The 21,836-nt window shown below is 39.2% G+C and overlaps 1 protein-coding gene across 1 annotated transcript in view; it reads right to left on the reverse strand.

Annotated features, from left to right (window-relative positions):
- The window catches only part of LOC123156984 (branched-chain-amino-acid aminotransferase-like protein 1), a 23,959-nt gene continuing 2,123 nt past the window's right edge, over positions 1–21,836 (reverse strand). The window contains exons 2-17 of the mRNA XM_044575199.1: positions 18,232–18,330; positions 17,690–17,755; positions 17,500–17,592; positions 3,016–3,074; positions 2,748–2,895; positions 2,034–2,192; positions 1,847–1,947; positions 1,703–1,757; positions 1,423–1,491; positions 1,278–1,329; positions 822–907; positions 636–689; positions 444–527; positions 230–362; positions 86–140; positions 1–43 (exon numbers count right to left, since the gene is read on the reverse strand). Coding sequence (XP_044431134.1) covers positions 1–43; positions 86–140; positions 230–362; positions 444–527; positions 636–689; positions 822–907; positions 1,278–1,329; positions 1,423–1,491; positions 1,703–1,757; positions 1,847–1,947; positions 2,034–2,192; positions 2,748–2,895; positions 3,016–3,074; positions 17,500–17,592; positions 17,690–17,755; positions 18,232–18,330 — 1,356 coding nt within the window. The remainder of the gene's footprint in view (positions 44–85; positions 141–229; positions 363–443; positions 528–635; positions 690–821; positions 908–1,277; positions 1,330–1,422; positions 1,492–1,702; positions 1,758–1,846; positions 1,948–2,033; positions 2,193–2,747; positions 2,896–3,015; positions 3,075–17,499; positions 17,593–17,689; positions 17,756–18,231; positions 18,331–21,836) is intronic.

Genomic DNA, 21,836 nt, shown 5'->3' on the forward strand with positions numbered 1-21,836 from the left:
TCAAAGTGAGCCTTCAGCAGCTACATGGTTCTTTGTTGCAATACTATAAATAACGAGTGAGAAGCAGGTAAGTAGAAGTAGTTACCCAATCACGACTGGGCACATTGCTGAAGGCCATAGCTTTTGTAGAATCAAACAATCTAGAAGAGAATAGCATGGAGAGTTATTGCAGAGTCAATCATAAGCAGAAAAGATATGGCAAGCCGAATAAAATATAAAAGTAATATACCTATCCAAGTGTTCTGTAGATTGGCTCCAATTATTTCAATGTGGAAGATGAATAGATTTACAGTTGCATGGGTAATTCCTAGAAGGCAGTAGTCCGCATGAGGTGTCAATACAATGCCCTTCCTAACCATAAACTGCAATTAATGCACAAGCACTTTAAGAAAAACCATATGGCGAAATATTGAGCTATTTCAAGTAATCCTATTTATACGTACTATGTTTGTTGCATTTGTTTCTGATACAAAACCATCTTGATCTAGCATGATAGCATCCTCAGCCTGTGCAAGATTACCTTCTATCTGCATAGAAGCAATAGTATTTGAGGCCCATTGCAATTTCCAAGGCCTTCATATTAGATAAATTCAAGGAGCTTGCTAGATTAGAGCTTCAATCTTAAGATAGACGACCTTTGCAAGAATGTTGTTAATAAGATTGGTGTGATGTATCTTCGAATCTACGCTCTAAACAAGTCATGGAAACAACCAAGGTCAATGTTTGTTCAATAAAGAGATAATAAAAGACGTTTCATACAAAAATAGTACATATGAGAAACCAAAGGCCAAATTGTAAAGAAGTTGGTAAATGGGTCTTACATTTGGAGAATTACGATGTGTGGTTGCTGTTACCAACTTTATCCCATGTGAGTTATCATAAACTAGTGGTTTCCACTCTCCAAGTACTGAAAAATATCAATTGTAAGGTCCTACCATTATTAAGTTGAACTATGGTCTTCCAATGACAGTTGACTAGACCAAATGGAGTCACAACGGCACACATCATTTCCAACAATAAAGTAGCAATCATGTCGATAGTGAAACCACAACCAGGCAGTCAGCGAGTCACCATTTACGAGTCATTATATTTTTGGTGAAAGCCAAGGAATCGACTCGTATGGTCTTACATGCGAAGACTGATTGCTAGTCATGAGAAGTGATTACAGAATAGGATAATAAAATTTAGTCAGAAACAAGAAAATAACAAATATGGTGTACAGATTTAAGCACATAAAACACAATCAAGTAAAAAATGTGGGATCAAAATGTGAATACCAATCAAGACACGCCCATATAGATTGAAAGCTGGACTCATTCCAGATGTCACCTACATTACGTTTAGGGAGGCAGTGCACAAAGTGGGTAAGTAGGTCATGGGAAGACGATTGCAAACACACTGTAATGAATCTATAAAACATACCCTTGCACTATCATGTGCATTACTGAACATCCCATTTGCATTAAGAGTCTTAAATATTGCATCCTGAATCTTGCATTAAAACAAGTGCATACCAAACACTCAGTTCAATAGTTCAAACTTCAAAGTGAGCCTTCAGCAACCCTCTTCAATGAAAATTGGGTAACACATTAGTATTTTAAACCTAAACAAAATAAAGATGCCTACCAAACAAGCAGCTACATGGTTCTTTCTTGCAATACTATAAATAACAAGTGGGAAGCTGGTAAGTAGAAGTAGTTACCCAATCACGACTGGGCACATTGCTGAAGGCCATAGTTTTTGTAGAATCAAACAATCTAGAAGAGAATAATATGGAGAGTTACTGCATAGTCAATCATAAGCAGAAAAGATATGGCAAGCTGAATAAAATATAAAACTAATATACCTATCCATGTGGTCTTCAAGTTTGAATACTTTCCCATCATATATACGCAATCCTTCCCACACAGCATCCCCTCCTTGTACAACTGAATCGAACACTGAAACCTTTACATCGTAGATGATTGGAAAAAAAAGAATGGGCAGAACTGATCAAGTGTGACCAGTAAACAACAAAAGTTACGAGTAGATACCCTTGCACTATCACGTGGCAAAAGCTCATCTCCAAGGCAAACAAGAATTTTTTTATTTTCTGGTACAGGAAGAGGAGGATCAGGCGGTGGTGGCAACAGGGATCCTGCTGTTCTCCTTACCTGGCGCAACAGATTAAGGAAAGTGGTAAAATCCCTTTGCTACCCCTTACTAATCCTAAAAACCAATCAAGCGGCCCAAAATTGGAAACGGAGGAGGGAGAGTGCGTGAGAAGTGGGGTGACCTGAGAGAGTGAGGGAAAAATTTCGTTTTTCTCAATTTCTTTCCTTCGTTGGGTACAGGTGACGTGATAGGGTGACTGGGATTTGCTCTTGGAGACCATTTCTTTTAAAAGGAATGGGATTCATTGAAAGGGTTAAATGCAATACCTAACCTTCTGATAAATACACCCGCTACTCTATACACCAGAATGAGTTACAATAAGGCTTTATGGCCAGAGGTAATAATTCTTAGGCTTAGTTTTCGGCTGCTGAATTGTTCTGCTTATTGTATAATTTGCTGTGGAAAATTAGACATGGAAATAGGAGAAAGCAGGTCAAACAAACTCTCAAATAGGGAAAAACGGGTGGGATAAACATGATTATGAGAATCCATCGCAATGCCAAACGCAGCCTTGGTGTCCTTGTTTATTAGCATTTCCTTTCTGAGACAAGTATGACTGACTAAATATGCTAAGTTAGCTAGAATAGCAGTACTAATAAATTACTGGAAATCAAGAGAGACGTTTGATCGAGGCTTACCATAGGGTAACGACGAGATTTTGAGAAATCCGTAGATGTGTGTACACTTTCATACCACCAGGGGGCCCAAATACCATCAAAGTCCCTGGGGCCAGCTTTCCATCTACAAAGTTAGAAACAATCCAAATGGTTTAAGAAATCACACCACCTTCTTACTATGTGTGTTCTAATCGAAAAACCTGGACAATGAAACCCATTTAATTCTTATGCAAGACCCACATACTTTAGCATTTGTGGCTGGAAAGGAATACCCAGATCCTCACAGAGTCCACTAAAGACGGCCTACATTTGATGGGTAAACAAACTGCGTTGAATTGCAAAAAAAGAATTGGATTGCAATTTGCAGATGCAGCTATTATAACTGTGAAGCAATGTTATACCATTATAATGCCTTCATGCATTAAAAAATTTAAATGTAATAAATATGGAAGTTATTGCAGATATCATGATTGCAAACCATAAAAACTGAAGTGAACTCAAATTGATCAGTTCGGTGTTTAGTAATCCTAAGCTGCAGGCCCTTCAAGGCACTGCTACACAATAATATAGATGAGATAACCTATGAGTAAACTCAGAATTTCCAATTTGGTAAATAATCCTAATAGATTGAGGATTCCAAGACTAGATACTTCGAAGCAACACTAGTAGAAAAAGGGCCTAATGTGAAGCACATTAGTCCCGGTTTGTAACTGAATCGGCACTAATGTGACCATTAGTGCCGGTTCCAACGGCTAGGCGGGCGGAGATCATTAGTACCGGTTCGTGGCGAACCTTTAGTACCGGTTCGGGCCCCACCGGCACCTTTAGTGCCGGTTCGTGGCATGAACCGGTACTAGAGTGTTTTAGTTGATTCTTTTTGCAGCTGTTTTTTAGTCCCACCTCGCCAAGCGAGAGGCACTCGCAGCGGTTTATTAGCCCTGAGTGCAGAGATGACGAAGGAGAGGCGCAATCCTCACCGGCACGTTGTTTAGCTTCAGGCCTTGACGAAATAGTGTAGACTGCACAGAGCTATCAGGGTTTCAGACGAAAAGTACACATCGCTCCCTCAAGGCCTGAAGATAAGCAACGTGCAGGTGACTCTTTGTGCCTTCATTTGCTATTTTTCATGCATTTGCTGATTTGTTTTGAGCTAAATGACCCTGAAATTGAAAAGCACTACAGATGAACTCTGAAAAGGTTGAAACTTGGCATGGTATCATCATTTCACCCACATAGCATGTGCAAAAAAGTAGAGAGGGTTAGGGCAAAAACTGGATGCACTTCGTGTACAAACTGGACAATCTCTTTTGAAGTATCAGGGTTTCGAACCAAAACTCATCTGTTCCAAAGGCACATCATTTTTTTAAACTTATTACAACTGCAGACTTTTTGTGCGTTCACTATGCACCATTCAAAGCCACGTCATCAACTTTCAACCCTTTGTGCCTTCATTTGCTATTTTTCATGCATTTACTGATTTGTTTTGAGCTAAATGACCCTGAAATTGAAAAGCACTACAAATGAACTCTGAAAAGGTTGAAGCTTGGCATGGTATCATCATTTCACCCACATAGCATGTGCAAAAAAAAGTAGAGACGATTACAGCAAAAACTGGATGCACTTCGTGTACAAACTGGACAATCTCTTTGGAAGTATCAGGGTTTCGGACCAAAACTCATCTGTTACAAAGGCACTTCATTTTTTAAACTTATTACAACTGTAGACTTTTTATGTGTTCATTATGCACCATTCAAAGCCACGTCATCAACTTTCAACCCTTTGTGCCTTCATTTGCTATTTTTCATGCATTTACTGATTTGTTTTGAGCTAAATGACCCTGAAATTGAAAAGCACTACAAATGAACTCTGAAAAGGTTGAAACTTGGCATGCTATCATCATTTCACCCACATAGCTTGTGCAGAAAAGTAGAGAGGGTTATGGCAAAAATTGGATGCACTTCGTGTACAAACTGGACAATCTCTTTCGAAGTATCAAGGTTTCGGACCAAAACTCATCTGTTACAAAGGCACTTCATTTTTTAAAACTTATTACAACTCCAGACTTTTTGTGCGTTCATTATGCACCATTCAAAGCCACGTCATCAACTTTCAATCCTTTGTGCCTTCATTTGCTTTTTTTCATGCATTTACTGATTTGTTTTGAGTTAAATGACCCTGAAATTGAAAAGCACTACAAATGAACTCTGAAAAGGTTGAAAATTGGCATGGTATCATCATTTCACCCACATAGCATGTGCAAAAAAGTTGAGAGGGTTACGGCAAAAATTGGACGCACTTCATGTACAAACTGGACAATCTCTTTGGAAGTATCAGGGTTTCGGACCAAAACTCATCTGTTACAAAGGCGCTTCATTTTTTTAAACTTATTACAACTCCAGACTTTTTGTGCGTTCATTATGCACCATTCAAATCCACGTCATTAACTTTCAACCTTTTGTGCCTTCATTTGCTATCTTTCATGCATTTACTGATTTGTTTTGAGACAAATGACCCTGAAATTGAAAAGCACTACAAATGAACTCTGAAAAGGTTGAAACTTGGCATGCTATCATCATTTCACCCACATAGCATGTGCAAAAAAGTAGAGAAGATTACGGCAAAAACTGGATACACTTCGTGTACAAACGGGACAATCTCTTTGGAAGTTTGTATTTTTTTGTACCTAAAGCAAAAATATTCACAAAGAAACTCTAAATGCAACAAAAAACTACTCCGAAATAAATAGAAGAAAATAAATAAAGCAGAAAAGAAAAAAACTATACAAAAAATATTTGCGCGCTGCCCAGTGAGCCTGCTTGGCCTTGGGCGTAGATATGCAGGCCTATAAGGCCCAGCAGGCTCACAGGGCAGCGCGCCAAAGTTAGGCCCAGAAGCCTGCTTTAGATATGAGCTCCAAGGAGCAGCCGCGGCTGGGTTTATAAACCAGTGCGGCTGCCCTTCGCCCGTCGAGGTGGGACTAAACTTTGTGCACCGCGGGATGGGAGCGCACCCCCTTTAGTACCGGTTCGTGGCTCCAACCGATACTAAAGGGGGATCTTTAGTACCGGTTGGAGACACCACCCGGTACTAAAGGGGGTCGCTTCCCGCCGCTTGGCCTGGCCAAATTTGACCTTTAGTACCGGTTGGTGGCTCCAACCGGTACTAAAGGCCACTCCTATATATACAGCACTTACGAAAATTTCAGTTAGTTTCTGTTCATCTGCTTCGTGATACGTCTTCAATGTATCTATAATTTATGAAGTATTCATGCCATGTTTACAATAGTTTTATATGATTTTGGTATGATTTGATTAGAACTAACCCGGACTGACGCTGTTTTCAGCAGAACTACCGTGGTGTTAATTTTGTGCAGAAATAGAAGTTCTCGGAATGCGATGAAAATCAACGGAGAATTTTTCTGGAAAATATGAAAAATACTGGAACAAAAATCTACCGGAGGGGAGTCCCGGGGGGCCCACGAGGGTGGGGGCGCGCCCCTGTGCCTCGTGGACTCCTCGAGAGCCCCCCTGACGTGAAATCAACGCCAACTTCTCCTATAAATACAGAAACCTTCGGGAAATAATCTAGATCGAAAGTTCCACCGCCGCAAGCCTCTATAGCCATGATAAATCAATCTAGGCCCTCTCTGGCACCCTGCCGGAGGGGGCCATCATCACCGGAGGCCATGGAGGAGGATCCCGAAGGGGCCATCATCACCATGAAGGCCAAGGACCAGAGGGAGAACCTCTCCCCATCTAGGGGGGGCATGGAGGAGGAAGCACAAGGGGGAGAACCTCTCCTCCTCTCTCTCGGTGGCGCAGGAGTGCCATCGGGAGGGGAATCATCGCCACGGTGATCGTCTTCATCAACATCACCACCATCATCACCATCCTCATCTCTTTTACGCGGTCCACTCTCCCGCACCCCACTGTAATCCCTACTTGAACATGGTGCTTTATGCCACATATTATGATCCAATGATGTGTTGCCATCCTATGATGTTTTGAGTAGATATCCTTTGTCTTTGGGTTGATTGATGATCTAGATTGGTACGAGTTGTATGTTTTATTGTGGTGCTGTCCTATTGTGCCCTCCGTGTCACGCAAGTGTGAGGGATTCCCGCTGTAGGGTGTTGCAATACGTTCATGATTCGCTTATAGTTGGTTGCTAGAGTGACAGAAGCTTAAACCCGAGTAAGGGGGTTGTTGCGTATGGGATAAAGGGGACTTGATGCTTTAATGCTATGGTTGGGTTTTACCTTAATGATCTTTAGTAGTTGCGGATGCTTGCTAGAGTTCCAATCATAAGTGCATATGATCCAAGACAAGAAAGTATGTTAGCTTATGCCTCTCCCTCATATGAAATTGCAATGACCACCACCGGTCTTGTTAACAATTGCCTAGGACAATTCCGCACATTGATCCACCATTATTCCACACTCGCTATTTATAACACTTAGTAATCAATTCTAACTTTATGATAACAGCAGCTACTTTTATATTTTAGCTCTTCGATATCATGCAAAGTTGTCCTCTTCATACCCACAACGTAGTTTTATTTCTCGTTTCTAGTTGGAAGCAAACGTTCGGTGTACGTAGAGTCGTATCAGTGGCAGATAGGACTTGAGAGAATATTGATCTTACCTTTAGCTCCTTGTGGGTTCGACACTCCATACTTATCACTTCCACCATTGGGAATTGCTACGATGATTCCCTGCACTTGGGGATTATCAAGCTCTTTTCTGGCGCCGTTGCCGGGGAGCAATAGCGTGGGGTTGATATTCTTGTGTGTGCTTGTTTGCTTTCTTCACTAAGTAGATTTTGTTTTTCCTTTTTGTTTCTGTTTAGTTGTGGGTGAAACATACAATTTTTTTAAAAGAATGAATATACAAAAAAATTACTTGCCTCTCATGCCTAAAAAGTTTTTCAAAAAGAGAAGTGATTGGAAAGTTATGCATTGAAGAAGTGAGGGCCGACCTTGAGCACTTGTGTTCATGCTCACGGAAACAATGTAGAATTTTTCATGGAAGTTTCTCTGTAAATAATTATCCCCATGTATATATCCATTGTATTATAAAAATAATGTGCCAAGCTTTGGTTTTAGGATGATTAGATTGCTTGTTTACTATGTGCAGAACAAAAACAGAAACTTTGGCTGTAGCGCGTGATTTTACAGTTTTTACTGGAAGGTCAAATGGGTCTGAAACTTTTTGCAAGTTACTTCTGTACAAAATTTTCAAATTTTCAAATTTATTTCATATTTTTTGGAGTTACAGAAGTTTACTAAACTTCCAGATTACTACAGACTGTCCTGTTTTTGACAGCTTCTGTTTTTCGCGTGTTGTTTGCTTATTTTGATGAATCTATGGCTAGTATCGGGGGGTATGAACCATAAATAAGTTGGAATACAGTAGGTTTAACACCAATATAAATAAATAATGAGTTCATTACAGTACCTTAAAGTGGTAGTTTGCTTTATTACACTAACGGATCTCACAAGTTTTTGTTAAAGTTTTGTGTGGATGAAGTGTTCGAAGATCGAGGAGCTATCAATATGAGAAGAATAAAGAGAGGCAAGAGTTCAAGCTTGGGGATTCCCAAGGCACCCCAAGTAAATATTTCAAAGGATACTCAAGCATCTAAGCTTGGGGATGCCCCGGTTGGCATCCCATCTTTCTTCTTCAACAAATATCGGTATACCTCGGTTTTTGTTTTGTTCACATGATTTGTGTCCTTTGTGTTTTTGTTTTTCCTTTAAAAAACATGCTAGCATGAGATAGCCCTTCATTGATTTATAGAATACTTCATGTTCTTCACTTATATCTTTTAAGTATGATCTTATAGAATTGCTCTTTGTGCTTCACTTAAATCCTTTGAGTATGGTTTTATAGAATGCTTCATGTGCTTCACTTACATATTTTGAGCTTGGATATTGGTTAGTCTATATTAATTAAATAATGCTCCATGAACTTCACTTATATATTTTGGAGTATGAATAATACTATCATCTAAAGTGGGTTTGGAAGAGTGTCAACTTTAGGAATTAGCGATCCCACTATTCCGAATGAGAAGAATTTTGCTTATGTGGAGAGTAGAAAAATTTCTATGCTTGTAGATCATGAAAAGAATGCTTTATGTGATGGTTATGTTGTTGAATTCATTCATGATGCTACTGAAAATTATTATGAGGGAGGAATATATGCTTGTAGGAGTAGCAATAATACCAAGTTTCCTCTCTATGTGCTTAAAGTTTAGAAGTTATACTTGTTTTGCCGTCCTATGCTAGTTGATTCTTGTTCCTATAAATTAAGTGCTCACAAAATCCCTAGGCATAGGAAGTGGGTTATATTTAACTGTGCTAGTCATATTCTTCATGATGCTCTCTTTATGTCCCAATTCTTATCTTGAGCATCATTGAAATCATCATGCCTAGCTAAAAGGCATTAAAGAAAAGCGCTTGTTGGGAGACAACCCAATATTTACCCTTACTATTGTTGTGTGTTTACATGATTAATCTACTTTAGTAATCATGTTTTATAGCTTTTGTTTCAATAAAGTGCCAAGTAAGACCTTTGGGAAGACTTGGGTGAAAGTTAATGTGATCTTGCTGTAAAAAACAGAAACTTTGCGCTCACGAGAATAGATGGCATTTTTTACAGAAGAGTGATTTTCAGTTGATTCTTTTTTCACAAGATTAATAGACAAATTCATCACGTCCACCAATTTATTTCATAATTTTTGGAGTAGCATAAGTATGGTTGCTGTTCAGATCATTACAGATTGTTCTGTTCCTGACAGATTCTGTTTTCATTGCATAGTTTGCTTGTTTTTTTGTTTCTATAGCTTATATTTCTCAATATAAATTATAGAAATGATATGGTACAGTAGGAATTGTGTGAAAACAACTATGAACCTTGTATTTGACAGTACCAAAGTGAATGGTTTGCTCTTTATCATACTAACCTATCTCACGAAGTTCCGTTAAGTTTTGTGTGATTGAAGTTTTCAAGTTTTGAGTGAGATATCGATATGAGGAGAATAAGGAGTGGAAAGACCCTAATCTTGGGGATGCCCAAGGCACCCCAAGGTAATATTCATAGAAGACTCAAGCGCCTAAGATTGGGGATGCCCCGGAAGGCATCCCCTCTTTCGTCTTCAAAACTATCGGTATACCTTACTCGGAGCTATATTTTTATTCGTCACATGATATGTGTTTTTCTTGGAGAGTGTTTTAAATTTTACTTGTTGTTTGAATAAAATCATTGGATCTGAATTATTGGATGAAAAAGAATCCTCCCATGGCTAGTTAATTATTTGACTACTCGGTGTTCTTCACTTGTATCTTTTTGGAGTAGTTTGTCATTTACTCACATGCTTTACGTATATCCTATTAGTAAATGGTTGAATGAATTGAATGTCATAAATCTGAATTTATATATGTTTCATATGCTTATAACATGGGGAGTAATGACTTCACACATAATAAGTATAGGTAGTAAACTCATTGAAAGGTAGCAAACATAGAATTGGTCAATTGAACAATTCATGAAAGAATATTGAAGGAAGAGAGATTTCACATATAAATATACTATCTTGGACATCTTTTGTAATTGTGTGCACTCATTAAAATATGACATGCTAAAAGGTTGATGTTGGACAAGGAAGACAACTTAATGGGTTATGTTTTCTTATATCCGAAATAAAGTATATTGTCATGGATCATCCAACATGCTGAGCTTACCTTTCCCTCTCATGCTAGCCAAATTCTTTGCACCAAGTAGAGATACTACTTGTGCTTCCAAATATCCCTTGAACTAGTTTTGCCATGAGAGTCCACCATACCTACCTATGGATTGAGTAAGATCCTTCAAGTAAGTTGTCAGCGGTGCATGCAATAAAAATTGCTCTCTAAATATGTATGATCTATTAGTGCGAAGAAAATAAGCTTTATACGAACTTGTGATAGGGAAGAAATAAAAGCGACGGACTGCATAATAAAGGTCTCTATCACAAGAGGCAATATAAAGTGACGTTCTTTTGCATTAAGGTTTTGTGCATCCAACCTTAAAAGCACATGACAACCTCTGCTTCCCTCTGCGAAGGGCCTATCTTTTACTTTTATCTTCTACCTTATGCAAGCGTCATGGTGATCTTCACCTTTTCTTTTTACATTTTATCCGTTGGCAAGCACATTGTGTTGGAAAGATCCTGATATATATATATCCAATTGGATGTAAGTTATCATGAACTATTATTGTTGACATTACCCTTGAGGTAAAAGGTTGGGAGGCGAATCTCTAAGCCCCTATCTTTCTATGTGTCCAATTAAAACTTTGAACCCATAAATATCACGTGAGTGTTAGCAATTGTGAAAGATTAAATGATAGTTGAGTATGTGGAGTTTGCTAAATCAAAGCTCTGACATAGACCCTTCCTGAAAATAAGATGAATTGCAATTGTTTGATGACTGAGAATATAGTTTGTTAGTTTCAAGAAAGTTTATGATCTATACTTTAACATGTGAATAGCTTGTTACTTGATCATGAAAAGTTTTATGAGATGAGCTACTGTTATGTCGTATAATGATGCTAGAAAAGGTGATTGAAATTATCATTGATCAAACTTGTGCACTTGCTAGCATTCACACTTCATAAATTATTTCTTTTATCATTTACCTACTCGAGGACGAGCAGGAATTAAGCTTGGGGATGCTGATACGTCTTCAACGTATCTATAATTTATGAAGTATTCATGCCATGTTTACAATAGTTTTATATGATTTTGGTATGATTTGATTAGAACTAACCCGGACTGACACTGTTTTCAGCAGAACTACCGTGGTGTTGTTTTTGTGCAGAAATAAAAGTTCTCAGAATGCCATGAAAATCAACGGAGAATTTTTCTGGAAAATATGAAAAATACTGGAACAAAAATCTATCGGAGGGGAGTCCCGGGGGGCCCACGAGGGTGGGGGGCGCGCCCAGGGGGTGGGCGCGCCCCTGTGCCTCGTGGACTCCTCGAGAGCCCCCCTGACGTGAAATCAACGCCAACTTCTCCTCACTGGTAGAAAAAAGGCCTTTAGTCCCGGTTCGCAAAGGCCTTTAGTCCCGGCTGTGCAACCGGGACTAAATATGCGCGACTAAAGACCCCCCCCCTTTAGTCGCGCCTCTTACGAACCGCGACTAAAGGCTTTAGTCCTGGTTCTCGTGGCTAACCGGGACTAAAGGCCCGTCCTTTAGTCCCGGTTCTCGTGGCTAACCGGGACTAAAGGCCTCGTCCGCAGGTTTAAACCTGGTTTTTTTGCGAATTTTTTTAATTTTTTTATTTTCAAATTTCTGAATTATTTTAACCTCTAATCTCTAATCACCACCCCTCATCACTGCTCAATTTATCCTCTAATCTCTAATCACCCCTCATCATTCCAAATCATCTAACTTCCCGGACGGTCACCCATCCTCTCACTACTCCAGCCTGAGCACGCTTAACTTCCGGGTTCTATTCTCCCTCGTTTCCAAGTCTGCACTTGTTGTTTTCCTGACAATAGTAAGATGTCAATCCTATTAACCCTCAGGAATTTAGCTTGAGCATGAAGTGACACATTTCACTGTTTGAGTTTGAAACTATTGTTTTAAAAAACAATAATTATTTAGTAACACTAATATTTCTGGAATAATTAGTTTGACCATTGTTTGACCACTGTTTGACCACAGTTTGACCAGATTTGACCAAAATTTTAAAAAAAACTGAAATAATTATTTAGTAACACTAATATTCTAGAATAATTAGTTTGACCATTGTTTGACCACAGTTTGACCACAATTGAATTTTTTTGCCTCTCCAGATCTTAAAAGCCCCGTAACTTTTTTTCTGTTAGGTTTTTGAGGATTTTGAAAATGTTTAACGGGGTTCGCCCGATTAAATTCGGATGTAACTTTTCGAGTAGATGATTTTTCATATAAAAAACTTTTTCATCCGAGTTCGTATGCAAAAGTTATGCCCATTTTAAGAAATTCCAGAGAGATTTTGCAAATAAAGTCGAAATTCATATTTGTTAATTTTCCCAACAACTAGACCACATATCACGTGGGAAACTTATTTTATTTTATTTTTTGACTTTTCCATCATTTTCTTTTGTTTTTTTCTAAAACTAAAAAGGCGATCCACGGGGGGGGGGGGGGGGGGTAGAGTTTGAAAATGAGGCCTCAAATCCCATTTGTCGCGGTTGGCCAGACCAACCGGGACTAAAGGTTAGACCTTTAGTCCCGGTTGGTCTGGCCAACCGCGACTAAAGGCCTTCGGGCCAGCCTGAGGACCTTTAGTCCCGGTTGGCCAGGCCAACCGGGACTAAAGCCCCTCCCGTCCGCCAACTGTCGACCGAGCGCGCTGGGCCCAGATAGTTGGTCGCGGGTCTCCTCCCGAACCGCGACTAAAGACCCCTTTGGTCGCGGTTCGATTATTTTGGGGACTAATGGGGGCGTATGGAAGCCTCTTTTTCTACTAGTGCCTATAAATACAGAAACCTTCGGGAAATAATCTACATCAGAAGTTCCGCCGCCGCAAGCCTCTATAGCCACGATAAATCAATCTAGGCCCTCTCTGGCACCCTGCCGGAGGGGGCCATCATCACCGGAGGCCATGGAGGAGGATCCCGGAGGGGCCATCATCACCATGAAGGCCAAGGACCAGAGGGAGAACCTCTCCCCATCTAGAGGGAGGCCATGGAGGAGTAATCACAAGGGGGAGAACCTCTCCTCCTCTCTCGGTGGCGCCGGAGTGCCATCGGGAGGGGAATCATCGCCACGGTGATCGTCTTCATCAACATCACCACCATCATCACCATACTCATCTCTTTTACGCGGTCCACTCTCCCGCACCCCACTGTAATCCCTACTTGAACATGGTGCTGTATGCCACATATTATGATCCAATGATATGTTGCCATCCTATGATGTTTTGAGTAGATATCCTTTGTCTTTGGTTTGATTGATGATCGAGATTGGTACGAGTTGTATGTTTTATTTTGGTGCTGTCCTATTGTGCCCTCCGTGTCGCGCAAGCGTGAGGGATTCCCGCTGTAGGGTGTTGCAATACGTTCATGATTCGCTTACAGTGGGTTGCTAGAGTGACAGAAGCTTAAACCCGAGTAAGGGGGTTGTTGCGTATGGGATAAAGGGGACTTGATGCTTTAATGCTATGGTTGGGTTTTACCTTAGTGATCTTTAGTAGTTGCGGATGCTTGCTAGATTTCCAATCATAAGTGCATATGATCCAAGACGAGAAAATATGTTAGCTTATGCCTCTCCCTCATATGAAATTGCAATGACGACCACCGGTCTTGGTAACAATTGCCTAGGACAATTCCGCACACCAATCCACCATTATTCCACACTCGCTATTTATAATACTTAGTAATAAATTCTAACTTTATGATAACAGCACCTACTTTTACATTTTAGCTCTCCGATATCATGCAAGGTTGTCCTCTTCATACCCACAACGTAGTTTTATTTCTCGTTTCTAGTTGGAAGCAAACGTTCAGTGTACGTAGAGTCGTATCAGTGGCAGATAGGACTTGAGAGAATATTGATCTTACCTTTAGCTCCTTGTGGGTTCGACACTCCATACTTATCACTTCCACCATTGGGAATTGCTACGATGATTCCTTGCACTTGGGGATTATCACTTCGTCGCGCCCGTGCCCGTCGCCGCCCCCGTCGCACGCGCCCGTCCCCGTCGCCGCCCCCGTCGCGCACACCCGTCCCCGCCCTTGTCGCCGCACGCGCCCGTCCCTGTCGTATCGATCGCGCGTGCGCCGCCGGTGGCCCCGCTCCCGTCCCCGGCCGTACGTCGCCGCCCCTGCCCGTCCCGTCGCCGCCCCAGCCCTTCGCCGCCCCCCGTCGCCTCGCATCGCCGGCCGTCACCCCGCTGTAAGATCGACCGTGCCCCAGCCCCTGCCGCGCGCCGGCGGCCTCACACACACAGAGTACACACACACACACACAAACAGAGACAGATTTTTCTTAATGATTTTTCTGTTTTCTGTTTTTTAGTTTTTTATACTTTTAGTTCATATAAATGTTAGATTAATGTCAATTGTTAGACGATTATATATATATATATATATATATATATATATATATATATATATAAATGTTAGATATAATGTCAAATGTTAGATGAATTAGATGAATTAGCTAGATATTAATGTTAGATGAGTTAGTTTTTTATACTTTTAGTTATAGATGAATTAGATATATTAATGTCAAATGTTAGATAAATTAGATGAATTAGATATATTAAATTTAGGTATATGAGATTTGATCATCTAATTAAAATTTTACTATATATAGAACTAGCTACTTTATTTTTAGTAAGAAAGTTAATAGAACTAGTTTATTTTTAGTAAGTGCTTAGTTGAATTAATAGAACTAGTTGAATTAATAGAACTAGCTAGTTGAATTAGTTGAATTAATAGAACTAGTAAGTGTTTATCAATTAATGTTTCAACTATGAACATAGGAAATGTCGTCTGATGACGAAAACGATTTCGTTATGTGCGAATACTGCGAAGACGAGCGCGGCCTGTGCGATAGAAATTTCCTAGTTGATGATAGGTGCTTCAGCATCAAGCTGGATGAGACGTTCGAAGGGGATACAGTAAGTCACAACGACAAGTCTTTTTTCGTAATTAAGCATGACTTATGCTTCATTTGCTTCAACTTATAATTTAAATTTTCACTATTCTACTAGCGTATCCCCTGCCATGCAAGAATTTTTGTCTTGGATAAGATAGGTTTCAGTCCTAACAAAACTATGGAGGTAAAGAGAGTTTACTTGAAGACCGAGCATGGTTATACCTTCGACGTCAAATTATACAATGCAGACACCTACACCCATTTTGAATGCAAAACTTGGCAAGCACTATGCAAGGCTTAAGCATTTGAGCCTGATATGGTTATCACCTTTGATATTCGTCCGGAAGATGATATTGAAGGTAATAGAGACATTTTGGGTCGATGTGCAGACGCCTCTAGTTCTACCATTATGTGAGTTTCTCAACCATATTTATGTCTTCGATATTGTTTATTCAAAAATAGCTCACAACTAATTTCTATTGACAGCTTATTTCCGTTCAAGCAAACATGTCCGGCACTTGGTAGACAGGACCGTCCACTGTCCCGGGGCTGAACTAAACTGCGAGGAGATAAGTCATTATGTTTCATGGCTTGAGGATCTTGATGCTGTCAAGAGAAATTATTTTCCTGAATTTGAAAATCTTAGTACTCAAAACGTGCGACCAATAGTGTTCGTATTGAACTACGGTCACATCTATTTAGGCAAGATGGTAAGATTTTTACTATTTTTCCTCAGTGCATCTTTTGCATACATTATTTTTCAAGCTAAACTTCATTGCTAAGTATGTTACTATACGATGTTCTTCAACAGGGACTCCCGATGATAGTTGTGCCTTAGTGGATCGGTACTAAAGGTCGCATGTCAATGATTAGCTTACGGCCAAGACATCCTACATTGCACATGAGTGCATTCAGGATTTCTAAAACCGAGGAATGCTTAATAGTGAAAGACTGGAGCAAAATTGTGATGGATCGCAGAGAAGTACTAGGGGGCAGCAATGAGAAGCGCAGCCCATGATTAGGAGACAGGTTCATCTGCATGCTCCAATATGATGAATCAGGAGAGCTACACATGTTCTATGCTATTTTACCTGAGAGAGAGCAGCAGGAGTGATTATATTAGCTAGTTCATGCTCTTAAGTACTTGTCCTCTCATGTCCATGTTCTTCGTCCTGAACTTAATCTCAAAGTGATTTGCTTTTGTGGTCTTATGGACGCTTATAATCTCATGACCATGTTGAACTCGATGATATCTTTGCTTGATCACTTATATTGGTAATGACGACTATGATGATTATTAGCTAGCTAGTGTTGTTCGTGATGATATGATACAAGAGTTTTTATATTAATATGATGATGATGATGATGATGATGAGTTATTATATCATTTATGAAAGAAACCGCGGATTAGCTAGTTTCAACTGGATATGGATCCTAGCTAAGTGATCAAGTAATATGCCATATCCATATTACTTGATCACTTATTAGGACGATCCATATCAACTTCAAACTAATCCGCGGTACTTTCACCTAGTGATTTAATAACTCATTATAATGTAAAAACAATCTCTAAATTGAACAAAAAACACAATATTAAAGTAAAAATAAAAAATAAAACCAAAACACCCCCAACTTTTAGTACCGGTTGGTGTTACAAACCGGTACTAAAGGTCTCCCCGCCCCCGGCCCTAGCTCGTGCCACGTCGTGGCCCTTTAGTGGCGGCTCGTGCTGAACCGGTACTAAAGGGGGGACCTTTAGTCTCCACCCTTTAGTGCCGGTTACAGAACCGGCACTAAAGACCCTTACGGAACCGGTGCTATAGCCCGGTTCTGCACTAGTGCAACCTACCAAACAGTAACCGTAGATCCTATGCATACATTTATATTATTATTTGGTGCGATGGATAATCACCACAACCAATATGCAAAGCTTAAGGGAATGATGGCTGAGGTATATGGATGTTATTATTAGGAGGTTATATGTTTCGACTAGGCAAAGCATAAGGGAAAGAGTAACTCATGCTGAATTAGCAAATACAACAACAGAAATTAGGAACATGCATGAGTGTTACACGGAGAAATGGGGGAACATACCAGGATATTCATAGGCTTATGTATTAATATGAAATGTTTTCCCTTCTTCATCAGGTCACTTGTGAGATTAGGGAGGCGCTGCTTCGCAACATGCTACACATGAAAAATAATCAAGAGACCGTTGACACTTTAAGAATTGAAGTTGCACCTTGCAGTAACGATGTGCTCTCTCTCCTGGTCCAAAAATCACTTCTTTGATAACTTTGTTGCCATCTGGAATTCTGGGTCCTGCACTGGAAATGCTCAAATATCTGAACTATACACAAGGCAGCATTCACATAGTTTATCAGAATTGAGGGTATGAAAAGGAGGTAAAAAGAATCATGGTGCAACATAACATTTTCCACATTAAATGGAAATTGATTAATAAGACAATGAGAATTTTCCTCTTAAATGGTCCTAAAGCCAGACAATAACTCGATGCCAAATTAATATATGTTCAATTAGCATCTACATAAAGAGCTCCTGCCATCTTTCAGGGAAAAACAAGCATGAAAATCCATATGAAGATAGTGCAGTCTATATAAAGTAGTAATAACCAAAAGCAGTTCCCCATTTCTCAACCAGCTCATTGGCTCAAATGAAACCTTCCGGTTCAATCGACCTTATATGTATACTCACATAAAACATGAGGTCACTGCGGCATTCTGTGAATACCAGCAGCAAATTATTTATGGCTATGCAACGAATCCCCTCAAGTTGCAGACAACTCAAGCATGGTTCAAGTCTCACCATTTTAGAGAGAAGCTCTTGCTGGTAGGGCCTGTCAACGCCGGTGACGCACAAGAAATTAGCGTAGAGAGGTTCATCAAGCACATCCAAGTCATCCCTCTGGAGAAAGGCAAGAGAAAAGGTAGAGAGTTAAAAAAGTCGACAATGAAAATCAACCGTGTCGTGTGCCAAGAGAGAGAGAGAGAGCGGGCATGACAATGAGCTACAAGTTGCGGTGCTATTCAGGGCGAAATGGAGCGCAAGGGCAGGGCGGCATAAAGTAGTTGACCACCAAACACACGAGCATTGGGTTTGGACGCCCCCATATCTTCTCTCGTGCGTGTTCTCCCTCGGAACTCGCATGCGGAGCCAATAAGGAACTAGCGAGAGGTTGATTCGCGCGTGCGAAGGAGGATTGGGGCCGAGGCGAGGGCACTAGGCTAAACGTAGCAAAGTACATTTAGTACTCAACTATGGCATGCGCATCAGAGCACATATTAGACATCTCCGTCGAAAACAATTAATCCATAAAGACATGCATAACGAACGTTCAGGGTCGCATGTCAACATTTATATTCTTAAAAACATCTTTGTAGACACCATTTTTGGAAATCAGCATTAAGTGATTGGTTTACATAAAGCTCATATGAGTAGTTTAGTCTACATCATTGATATGGTTTGGTATTGTGCACTTGCCGAAATAGAGAGGATGTTTATGTGCATGTGGTAACCTTTACCATATACATCCCTATGGCGTCAATAATAGATTTTTTCAGAGCATCAAAATTATCCTATGTGGCAAATTTAAATGGGTAGAAAACATATAAAATAGGCATTTTCAAAATACACCATATGAAGAAAAGTATTAATTAAGCATACAACCTAAAGAAAAATTTAGAAATAATAAACATGCATGATTATAGCATATTTCAAATTACATATTTTTCTGACTGATTTCCATATATAACATCTTTAATTTCAAGTTACGGTTTGAAAGATATGTGAATATTCAAGAAGTACTTGAATCTGCCAAAAAAATGGTTAAAAAGGACTGTAGATGGGCCAAAATTGCACAAGGTGCAGCCAATCTACTAAGCGACGCTCGGGCGATGCAACTATATTCTACGCGAACGAAAATTTAGAGAGAAAAAGAGAGAATTATAGCATTTGCATAAGAGCACATATTAGACATCTTCGTCGAAAACAATTAATCCTTAAGGACATGCATAACAAATGTTCAGGGTTGCATGTCAACATTATATTCTTAAAAACATCTTTATAGACACCATTTCTGGAAATCAGCATTAAGCCATTGGTTTACATAAAGCTCATATGAGTAGCTTAGTGTACATCATCGATATGGTTTCGTTGTTGTGCACTTGCCCAAATAGAGAGGATGATTATGTGTCTGTGGTAACCTTTACCATATACATCCCCTATGGTGCCATAATCGATTTTTTGAGAGCATCAAACTATCATATGTAGCCAATTTAAATGGGTGGAAAACATATATAATAGTTATTTTCAAAATACACCATATAAAGAAAAGTATTAATTAAGCGTACATCCTAAAGAAAAAAATAGAAATAATTAACATTCGTAATAGCATATTTGAAATTTACATATTTTTCTGGCCGATTACCATATATAACATCTCTAATTTCAAGTTACACTAAGAAAGATATGAATATTTCAAGAAGTACTTGAATCTGCCAAAAAAAGGTTAAGACACAGTGGATGGGCCGAAATTGCACATGGTGCAGCCCATTTACTAAGCGACGCTCAGGCGATAGAACTCTATTCTATGTGAACGAAAATTTAGAGAGAGAAAAAAGTGAATTATAGCATGCGCATAAGAGCACATATTAGACAACAATTAATCATTAAGGACATGCATAATGAATGTTCAGGGTTGCATGCCAAACATTGATATTCTTAAAAACATCTTTATAGGCACCATTTCTGGAAATCAGCATTAAGCCATTGGTTTATATAAAGCTCATATGAGTAGTTTAGTGTACATGAGCGATGTGGTTTGGTTATTGTGTACTCTCTGAAATAGAGAGGATGATTATGTGCCTGTGGTAACCTTTACCGTATACTCCCTCAGTTCCTTTTTACTCCACATATAAGATTTGTGTCGAGTCAAACTTTACAAACTTTGACCATTTTGTATAAAAAATATCAACATCTATAATATCAAATATACATAATATGAAACTACATTCCATAATGAATCTGAAGATATTCCTTTGCCATTGTAAATGTTGATACTTTTTTCTATAAGATTGTCAAACTAGAGATACTTTGACTTCAGACAAAAGTTATTTGCAAACTAAAAAGAAATGGAGGGAGTACAAACCCTATGGTGCCAATAATAGATTTTTTGAGAGCATCAAACTATCCTATGTAGACAATTTAAATGGTTAGAAAACATATATAATATGCATTTTCAAAATACACCATATAAAGAAAAGTATTAATTAAGCCTACATCCGAAAGAAAAATTTAGAAATGATTAACAGGCGTGATAATAGCATATTTGAAATTTACATATTTTTCTGACTGATTTCCACATATGACATCTTTAATTTGAAGTTACGGTTAGAAAGATATGAATATTTCAAGGAGTACTTGAATCTGCCAAAAAAGGTTAAAAGAGACAGTAGATGGGCCGAAATTGCACATGGTGCAGCCCATCTACTAAGCGACGCTCGGGCGATGCAACTCCATTCTACGCGAACAAAAATTTAGAGAGAAAAAGAGAGAGAATTATAGCATGCGCATAAGAGCACATATTAGACATCTCTGTCGGAAACAATTAATCCGTATGTTAAGCGTGCACATAAGGACATGCATAACGAATGTTAAGCGTTGCATGTCAACATTGATATTCTTAAAAACATCTTTATAGACACCATTTCTGGAAATCACCATTAAGCCATTGGTTTACATAAAGCTCACATGAGTACTTTAGTCTACATCATCGGTATGGTTTGGTTATTGTGCACTCGCCGAAATAGAGAGGATGATTATATGCCTGTGCTAACCTTTACCATATACATCCCCTATGGTGCCAATAATAGATTTTTTTAGAGCATCAAACTATCCTATGTAGCCAATTTAAATGGGTAGAAAACATATATAATAAGCATTTTGAAAATACACCATATAAAGGAAAGTTTTAATTATGCGTACATCCTAAAAAAATTAGAAATAATTAACTTGTATGATAATAGCATATTTGAAATTTACATATTTTATTTTCGTATATAACATCTTTAATTTCAAGTTACAGTTTGAAAGATATGAATATTTCAAGAAGTACTTGAATCTGTCAAAAAAGGTTAAAAGAGACAGTAGATAGGCCGAAATTGCACATGGTGCAGGCCATCTACTAAGCGTCCCTCGGGCGATGCAACTCTATTCTACACTAACGAAAATTTAGAGAGAAAAAAGAGAAACAGGTGAGTAGCTAGGCTCAAACTTGGGTCTCCAGTCTGAGGGCTCTAGCCACTCAGGCATCCTTGTGCATGTGATAATAAAGAGCGTAACTGGATACGAACCAAAGGAGGCGGTTGATGTAGTAAACCGAACCGTTCTTCACCTATAAGTGGCGTTAGGTA

The sequence above is a fragment of the Triticum aestivum genome, chromosome 1D (assembly GCF_018294505.1).
Source record: "Triticum aestivum cultivar Chinese Spring chromosome 1D, IWGSC CS RefSeq v2.1, whole genome shotgun sequence".
NCBI classification, from domain to species: domain Eukaryota; kingdom Viridiplantae; phylum Streptophyta; class Magnoliopsida; order Poales; family Poaceae; genus Triticum; species Triticum aestivum.